Source organism: Cyprinodon variegatus, unplaced genomic scaffold (genome assembly GCF_000732505.1).
Source record: "Cyprinodon variegatus isolate N-32 unplaced genomic scaffold, C_variegatus-1.0 Scaffold229, whole genome shotgun sequence".
Classification (NCBI taxonomy): domain Eukaryota; kingdom Metazoa; phylum Chordata; class Actinopteri; order Cyprinodontiformes; family Cyprinodontidae; genus Cyprinodon; species Cyprinodon variegatus.
In genome coordinates, this window is record NW_015150682.1 from 642,341 (window position 1) to 651,922 (window position 9,582).

The 9,582-nt window shown below is 39.7% G+C and overlaps 1 protein-coding gene across 9 annotated transcripts in view; it reads left to right on the forward strand.

Moving 5' to 3' along the window:
- LOC107088806 (myosin-10-like) overlaps positions 1 to 7,744 on the forward strand; it is a 40,807-nt gene extending 33,063 nt beyond the window's left edge. For 6 of the 9 annotated variants that reach the window (XM_015381210.1, XM_015381207.1, XM_015381208.1 and 3 more), the window contains 10 exons: positions 1,135 to 1,233; positions 1,314 to 1,526; positions 1,616 to 1,777; positions 1,857 to 1,985; positions 2,278 to 2,366; positions 2,443 to 2,566; positions 2,649 to 2,857; positions 3,977 to 4,085; positions 4,905 to 5,077; positions 6,513 to 7,744. In XM_015381210.1, the coding sequence (XP_015236696.1) occupies positions 1,135 to 1,233; positions 1,314 to 1,526; positions 1,616 to 1,777; positions 1,857 to 1,985; positions 2,278 to 2,366; positions 2,443 to 2,566; positions 2,649 to 2,857; positions 3,977 to 4,085; positions 4,905 to 5,077; positions 6,513 to 6,702 (1,497 nt within the window). In that variant the 3' untranslated portion in view covers positions 6,703 to 7,744. Of the gene's footprint in view, positions 1 to 1,134; positions 1,234 to 1,313; positions 1,527 to 1,615; positions 1,778 to 1,856; positions 1,986 to 2,277; positions 2,367 to 2,442; positions 2,567 to 2,648; positions 2,858 to 3,976; positions 4,086 to 4,904; positions 5,078 to 5,290; positions 5,332 to 6,512 lie in introns of all 9 variants that reach the window. The other 3 variants (XM_015381203.1, XM_015381204.1, XM_015381212.1) reach the window with 2 other exon arrangements.
- The last annotated feature ends 1,838 nt before the right edge of the window (positions 7,745 to 9,582 follow it).

Genomic DNA, 9,582 nt, shown 5'->3' on the forward strand with positions numbered 1-9,582 from the left:
AACATCTACTTCCAGCGACGAACAGTATTAAAAAAAAAAACCAGCTGCTGCTGGGAATTCCAAGGGACATAGCACCGCCGGTATGTGGGGGTCTGAGCGGCTCCGACAGCGAAATAATATTTGAAGGCAGGATCGAAATCTTGATGAACTGACTGCACAGGCGATGTTTTGAGGTGGACTTTCTCACTTCTCTCTGCCATTGAGCACAGGAGCAGTAGAAGCATCAGGCACATCTTTACACACTTTACTGGAAGCGCCTCAGGAGCATCAAAGATGCACTTGAGGCGCCTCTCTCCTTCATGTTTACAATCATCCAAAATGAAGCAGCAGGAGCTTTTTTGCTGTCCACAGCACGGCCGGTGTTAAAGTAGCATAAGTTTAGCTGAGTTATAGTCAAGAGCTTATTGAGAATCTATAGCAAAAAGTGAAAAATGCAGTTTACAGGGCGTGCAGGTGGCGCAGTGGTTGGCGCGAATCACACATGTACAGAGGCCTTAGTCCTTTACCACATGTCTCACCCCCTCTCTCGTACCCCCTTTCCTGTCAGCCTACTGTCAAAAAAAATGAGCCACTAGTGCCGTAAAAACACAAACAAAAAAACGTAGTAGTTTACAGAAACTCTTCATCCAATCTGACTGAGCTTCAGCTATTTCTCAGTACACTGCAAAAAATGTAAATCTAAGTAAGATGTTTTTTTCTTAAAATAAGTGAGACACTTTCCCAATGGAATAAGACAATTTACATTTAAAATAAGACAAAATAGTCTATTATTTCAAGTGCATGATATCTAATTTTCTTATTATATGGGTAAAAATGCTAATTCCTCTTGCAGATCATCCTATTTACTTAGAAATGCTTAGAATTGCTGATTTTTAGATTTTTTTAATAGGCTACATATGCCTTTGAATGTATTGATTGTAATGATTGTCCTTTACTCTGTTTTTAATGTTATGGTCTTTTAACCTTTGTTTTGATTTTCCCTTTTTGAACTGTAGCACTTTGAGATGTGAATTCAAATGTAAAGTGCTGGTAGATAAAACCATGAAAAGCTTCAATATAAAATAAACCCTCAAAAATATATTGTGTCAAGTTTGTGTGTTTTTATCAGTCATTCCTCTGGTTCTCTGCATTTAGGAGGTACAGGACCAAAGAGACGAGCTGGAGAGGGCCAACAAGCAGCTCCGCCAGGAAATGGAGCAGCTCGTAAACCAGCAGGATGACGTCGGCAAAAATGTATGGATCAACCTGATGGAGCTGTGTTTTTTTTTAGTTTGGCTCCCAGTTAGTCACAGGGCTCTTTAATCTCACTGTAGGTTCACGAGCTCGAGAGGACCAAGAGGAGTTTGGAAACAGAAGTTCAGAACCTGCGGGCACAAACCCAGGAGCTGGAGGAGGAGCTGAACGAGGCAGAGAACTTGAGGCTGAGGCTGGAGGTTAACATGCAGGCCCTCAAGGCTCAGTTTGAGAGGGAGATAAGCAACAACGAGGAGAAGGGAGAGGAGAAGAGGAGGGCGCTCAGCAAGCAGGTGGAGAGGAGCACAAGCTAAAGCACTCGTATCTCTTTTGATTTTTGTTTAAATCACTCTTTCATTTAATCTCCCTTTTCTGGAACCAGGTAAAAGAGCTGGAGATCCACTTGGAAGAGGAGAGGACTCAGCGCTCTCAGGCTGTGGCAGCCAAGAAGCAGCTGGAGGCAGAGCTACAAGAAGCCGAGGCCCAGTTAGAGGCAGTAGGTCGTGGCAAAGAGGATTCTGTCAAACAGCTCCGCAGGCTGCAGGTACAAATCCATCATTACATCCTTAAAATCCCTGTACTCATCAACATGACTTTAAATTAACATTTTAATTTTGTGTCAGGGTCAAATGAAGGAGATTCTTCGCGAGCTAGATGAGACGAAGTTATCTCGAGACGACGTGATCGCACAGTCGAAAGACAGTGAAAAGAAAATACAAACACTGGAAGCAGAGGTCCTGCACCTCACAGAGGTACGTTTATTTGGATGGAAGAAAAGAGGCAGATTTTTAGGATCACAGCTGGAAAAAGGCCCTTGATCATACATAACTTTCCACTTTCGTCGTGGACAGATCTTTAGGCTTCTTTAGACTTTAGGGCAGATAAAATGTTTTTTAAAAAACCTCAGAAAGTCTGTATGAAATATATGAACAACAGCACTTTAAAAGGTTCATTGACTGTCTTGAAGCGAAATCACTGCAGAATGCCATGTTGTGAAGTCAGCCTATGTTAGAGTTTGATGTTTACATCCATGTGTTTGTGCAGGAACTGGCTGTATCTGACAAACAAAAGAGACAGGCGCAGCAGGAGAGGGACGAGCTTTCTGAAGAGATGGTCAACAACACCTCTGGAAAGTAAGTACCTCACACCTTCTACATCATTTCCTCTCAGTTCAACCATTTGGAATCATGAGATTTTGCGTTCTTCAAGGAGCGCACTGTTTGACGAAAAGAGGAGGTTAGAGGCTCGAGTCAGTCAACTGGAGGAGGAGCTGGAAGAGGAGCAGACAAATGCAGAGCTACTGGCAGAAAGGCAGAGGAAGACAGCCCTGCAGGTATGATAATACAAACCTGAAGGCATAAATCTCTCAAAAAGGGGCTTTCAACACCCACCCATTCACTGCTGCTGTGCCACAGGTGGAGACGCTGACGGTGCAGCTTCAAGGGGAGAGGACTCTGGCTCAGAAGGCCGAAGCTTCCAGAGAGCAGCTGGAGAGGCAGAACAAGGAGCTGAGGACCCGTGTGGAGGAGCTGGAGGGAGCGGTGAGGGGCAAAAACAAACTCAGCGTCGCCGCCCTGGAGGCTAAGATCGATTCTATGGAGGAGCAGCTGGAACAAGAGAGACAGTAAGTAAAAGAAGGGTTATCATTAAATCTTGTAAAATCTTTCTTGAAATACTGTTACATCCGTACAAGTTTGTTTTTATATTGGTACGTATAAAGAGCCATACAGACTCCCTCTGAAAACTGGGTTTAAAATATGCCTTAAAAGCCTGTCGTTGGGGTTTATATAAATAGGAACTGCAATGCTTTGGTCTGACTTCCTGCTCACCCTAACCCTGTTCTGGGACTCCTAAAAGGCAAATCTAGCTCTTTGCACTCTGAATCCATCCAGGTTACAAAGCCTGCCGCTGCATCCTGTTTGACCATTTTTTATGTTTAATATCAGATTAATCTGGTGTTAAAGGAACTTCTTATACCTAAATTTATTGATACATGCCAGCAACAGGAGACTGGTCCATACAGCCTTAGATATTGATTGATTGATTGATTGATTGATTGATTGATTGATTGATTGATTGATTGATTCATTCATTCATTCATTCATTCATTCATTCATTCATTCAGTCAGTCATTCATTGATCTCAGCGGAGAATTGACTCCCAAGTGTGACCCAGAGTGAGAGAAGAATGAAGACAAAATACCATTTCATAGCAATTGTGTGTTACAAAAGTATTTGCAATGCAAAAAAAATGACTTAAGCTGATAGTTTAAATAGTTTAGCTGTAAGGATATGTTTGTCTTTTTTAGCTATTCTGCAGCCAATTTCTGTGACCTTAATGTTCAAAAATGTAATAGAGAATGGAAAGAACTATATGCAGTGAACCATACCATCTAAATGGTATCTATGTAGCCGTCAGAGAGCCTAGATATTCCCGGCATGAGAAAATTTATTGTTTTTTTTATGAAAAGTTACAAAAATTGCTGAATGAAAATGAATAAATTTAGTAGGTACAATAATCCTTTTTTAATGCATTTATTTACTAAATCACCAGTGTAACAATTATTACAAACCATTATTCAATTCAATTTAAAGGAAAATATTTTCTTTTACTCAATAGGTATGTTTGGAACCGAGTTAATTGCTTATGGGGTTCGTTCCTAGCTCTAGAAGGTAGATTTTTAACATGACAGTTGTAGGTAACCTTAAAACCTTGAATTAATTGCCAATTTCCAACCCCACAGGGAGAGAGCCATCACAAGCAAAATGGCGCGGAAGACGGAGAAGAAGCTGAAAGAGGCGCTGATGCAAGCAGAGGATGAGAGGAGACATGCAGACCGGTACAAAGAGCAGGTACGGCTGTTAAAAGGCAAACACTGACATCTTAAAGGTATTATAGAAAATGTTTATTTTGAACTCAGTCAACTTACCGTTCCGACAGATGATTACTTTCCCGTTACTCCACTGCGTGGTGCCTGCTCCATCTTTGTTATTAGTCACCACTGTCAGGTAGCTACAGCCTATGGCGACAGCAAGCCGCTGTGACAGCAAATAAAGTTTTGCGAGGAGAGCTCTCCGTGCAAAGCATTCTGGGATATATCTGCCTCTTCAGAGGCCTTTCTTTTCTTCTCATACAGTTCGTAGACACTTTTTCTCTTACGACCTTAAGCCATTTTCAAAGAACCGCGGTGAGAAAGGTGAGCTTCAATGACATCACACATATGCGGCTGAAAGTAAAGATAGCTAACGGTATAAGCATGTAGGAGAGCCTTATATGAACATATTACCAGGATAACCACTTATTTAGATGATCCTCCCAGAAATAAAAGATCGTCCTCTATACCTTTGAATCAGGTCTTCTTCTGGCTTAATTAGGTCAGCTTAGTGCTGTGATGAAAAGACATCATCCTCATACAGAAAAGATTTATCCGTCTCAATCCAAACTAATCCTAATTCTGTCCTGGCATCTTTGTCCCCTGTGGAGTCTCCTCCCAAAACATCACCAGGGAGTGATCCTCCAGGTTTAATCAGCATTAGTCCTGCCATTCTCAGACTAATCTGCCGTCTTTGGAAAACCTTTTTTTTTTTCTTTGTTCCCCATTAATCTTGATTCTCACCTCAACCTTTGAACCCTCCTGCTCGTCTTTCCCCTCTTCCTCCCCCCCACCACAGCTGGATAAGTCAATGATCCGACTGAAGCAGCTGAAGAGGCAGCTGGAGGAGGTGGAGGAGGAGAACTCTCGCTCCAACGCTCAGAAGAGGAAGCTGCAGAGGGAGCTGGAGGAGCTCACAGACAGCAGTCAGACCATGACGCGGGAGATCTCATCACTGCGCACCCAGCTCAGGTAAGCAGCATCATTCTCCATCTTCCTCCCAGAGCTAACCCCATCATCATCATCATCATCATCATCATCATCATTTTTGTTTTGCTATGTTTTTCTTTTTCTTTAACATCCCATTAACTCCATATGGTTTCTTTTGCTTTGCTCTTTTGTTGCATCCGTGTGTGTCCACCTCACATTGACACATTACCCATCTGTGTGCCTCCCAACACTCAGCGTCACTGACTGGAGACCAGACAACTAGGTCAATGTGTGTGGTACGTTTTGGTAGTAACGTCTGTTTCTTTACTGACATCTGAGCCCGTAAAGTTGCAGTGTGTTGGATTTAGGCGGCTCTGCATCAGGCACTCTTGAAGCTTTCATTAAGGTTCATATCAGCCATTCAAGCAGGGAGCCATCCCTAGAAAGAGATGCCTTAAAATCGAACACACTGCTTTTGTGTTTCTTGTGTCCATCTCATTAACTGTTTATTTATGTATTTAAAATCATTTATAACTGATGAACCTTTCTTTTGAAGATCTTCTTTGGACTTTGGCTGTTTTATTCTATTTATCTACTTAGTCCTTGTAACATCATGTTTTTGCAGCATGTGTATCATAGAAAAAAAGCAGATCATATGCAGGAGATTACCTCTGTCCTAATGTTATGTCCTTACAATTTAAAAATGAAACAAATTGCATCTTTTGGTGCATTTTTCCCTTCAGGAACCTTTTATAGCATTAAAGATAGATTTCTGTTTGCATCCATAAATTTTAGTGTTGCCTGATACCGATACCAGTATCAGGCAGGGCCCCAATCCAGCACTAAAATGGTGGTATTGGTATCAGCGAGTACCAACAAATAGGGCACCAATACTATTTTGAGAGCCAAAAGTTTATCCAACTATTGTCACCTATTCCAGGTAGGCAATAAAAAAGTTCTACTGAATTCACTTTGTATTAATGTTTTTCCTGCTTCACAAAGTTAGGCAGCAGCTTGACAAAGCCATGATGGCAATTATTTTAAATCCAAGTAGCATTTCTTAGTATTTCAAGTAGTAGCAACTCTTCATATATACACACACACACATCAATTTCAACCAGATGGTATCTGTATGGTTTTGGTTGACGGCTTTTGGAACAAATTGGCCTTAGTAAAGTTCCTTAACTTCTAGTTTTAGTTCTTTCTTTGCCGGAGTGTTCTGTAAATCTAGATCTGGCCTCACTCATCGCTTAATCTTCAAACAAGGGCAAAGACATTTTTCCTAAATCGTAGAAAAACAACCAAAGTCCAAAGAAAATTGCTGAAAGTTCAAAAATCATAATTCCTTTTTTCACAGCTCTGATTATAAATTAACAACATGCTCATACCCTCAGTATGCAACATTTATTTGTTTTTGCTGCACCTATGGAGCTGTTTAAAGGCAGGGCATGTTGTGAGTGTCTCCCATGTCTTCCAGGCGTGCTCCTTTGCCGCTGTCGATGCGAGGACGCAGAGCGTTGATGGACGACCTCTCTCTAGAGAACTCTGACTCAGAGGAGCTCCCCGCTTCCCCTACCCCCTCCTCTGGACTCCCACAGAGCCTGACTCCCTCCTCAGAGCAAAGCCTGGACCCGCCTCCACCATACAGCGTCAATAACACAGAGTGACGCACGCAGTGACTCAGACGCAGCCTCGAACACTCAGGGGTGGAGGAGTGACACGCACATAACAGCTCTAGTTTTAAATAAGTCATGCAGGATGGATGCAAATAGGTGCTACAACGTTGTGCCCACGCTCTGATTACCTTCTCAGCTTATTAACAGGAAAATAGAATTTTTTGATGTAAAATAACACAGAATGGCGATTTATATATTATACTTCTCCTTCATGCTTACGAAGAAACTAAACAAGCTCCAGATTTTAAAGCCAAATTAAGTTTTAATCAGCTTATTACATAGTGGTTTCAGTATAAAGAGAACCGGCTGAAGTAAGTGATCATGTCTTTTCCATAACGAGGTGTTTCCAAGCCATGAAGGGATTAAATATGTGGATCTGACTTGAAGACAATCTAGAACAAGATAAACTACAGACCTGAGATAGGCAGGAAAAAATTCAAATGTCAGCCATGAGGAGAGCAATATTGGATCATCAGTGTTTGATTCGTAAAATGTGACGCATCACAGTTTTCACATCCGGCATGAATGGGTGATTTTTAGATTAGAAAGGTTCTGTTGCTGGACGTGGCAGAGGGTCGGGGTAGTCTCTTTAACTTAAGTCTTAACATATTCCTTCAGAAACATCTCTAATTTATTTCCAGCGTGAATCTGTGCTGCTCGGGGCTCCGTCTTCTGCAAATCAGTTTTATTTCAATGCCTGCAGGATCTCAGAGGTGAATGTGCATGGGAGGAAATGTATGTCTGCAGTTGAAAATAAAAAAAAAAGAAAAAGACAGAAACCGAAGATTCATGTTAATTCATCTTTTTTCTATCCGAAGCGGCAAACTCATTTTCTTATCTTACTCTGAAACAGACACTGTGTTGATTTGACTGCACTGATGATGAGCCGTATAAATTATTGATCAAAGCAAAGCTTTTGTGTTTAACCAAACAGTGGGCGTATGGATGAGAGAAGGGATGTGAATTAGTAGTATGCATAGTGTAGCAGCATAATTCAGTAGATTTGGGGGCGGGGGTTGGGGTGGGCAGCTTGCTGGGGTTTTTATAATGAATAAATAAGTCTCTGCTCACAGGTAGATCGACAGTAGAGTTTTCATACGCTAGTAGTGATAGGTTTAAAGAAAAGGACAATGGTGGGGCACTGACAGATGAATTTTTCTTTTTTTTTTTTTTTACATTAGCTACTGAGATCAAAATGATCAAACCTGTGTGGTTTCAGACAAACAGACACTCTTGTGAAACCTGACTTTAAACATGTGTCTCTTGGGATTGTATTTTTACTTTTGCTTTCTAACTAAACAAGGCTCCATGTTGTTTTGACCTTGTCGTGCACTTGTTCACCTGATAGAGGTTTCAGCCTGTAAAAGCTCTTTGAAATAAGTTGAATTTGTTAACTGGCAGATTTCCTTTCTTAAGGATAGATAGACTTTAACATTACATGGGTCAATTCCCCCCTTTGCCAATTTGTTCCTCGCTTGTTAACCTCCTCATAGATTTATTCGTTTTCACACTTAAAATTTGCAGATCATCAGCCTAATATTAATGTTAGGTTAACCTAAATAAAAATAATTCTATTTATAACATAAAAATAGCAGTATTAAGCTGGCCCCATATGATGAAAAAGGAATGAGCTCCATTTATTGCACTGATAAGCAGATCATATCAGTGTGTGCAATTTTTCTATAGCAAAGGACTGCAGAGATGCAAAATTTAGCAGGATTTTATACATTCATGGCTGCATATCGTTTATATATTTGGTCAGTTGGGTAGACTTTAACCCTGCTTAATGTCCAGGAGATCAAAGTGGTCAGACCTCATGGAAATAAGTGAGGAATCTGTAATAATAAAAAAAAACGTGTTAATATTTAATATAATCATTACTGTTTTCCTAAGTTGTAGCGGTAGTATTGCTATTAAATAATTCTTAAAATCATGCACCTCTACCCCATTTGTCATTGAGGTACATGTGATTTAACCCCACACTCAGCGCTGCTAAATGCCAGGTCTGATAAAGTCAAGAAATCCGTCTGACAACACAAAGTGTGCTGAAAGACGCCAAAAACTTCTGTGAGAAAGTAAAAATATTTTTACAGAAACACTGGTATCAGTTTATTTATCTTGGTAATTAGATATTTTAATCAACTATTAGGAAGGTAGATTTGTTTCTTTATTATTCAGTTAATAAAAGGTTGCTTCAATCAAAAAATATATTTCCAATTAAAAACATCTTCACTTCACAATAAAAAAAAAACTTTTCAATCAAAGAAAAAAATATAGTTGAGAATCAAAAAAAGAAATTTTAACACAGTTTTTTTGGTATTAAAGAAATTTTTTTATTAAAGTAACATTGTTTTTTAATTAGACCATATAACAGGGAGGACATTTGTTTCTTTATCAATAAAAAGAAGTTGCTTCAAACAAACAAACAGCAAAATCCATAAAATCTCACTTCAATGAGAAGCTAAATGTTGTCAATTATACAAACAGTTTTTGAATGCAAATAAAATAATAATATAAAATTTGCATTATAGAATTTTTTTTTTCTCTTTGATCAAAATAATTTTTTTGTGTTTGGGATTTACAGGTAATTATGCAGAAATTATTAGAACAAAATGTTGAATGATGTAATGGCATAAATTCATTTAATTTGCTAATGCATAAAATGGTGAAGGGGCAAATTGACCCAGAAGTTGCTTTACTAATTAAAAAACGAATCAACTGACCTGCATACTCGGTTTCAGGTGAGAGAAGCAGAATGGTAAAAGGCTGAAATTTGCCTTTTGAAATCCTTGTCAACACTGCATATCTTAATGCATATGTTAAACCTTTAGACTTATCTGCAAACTGCGATTCAAACATGTTTTGAACAGA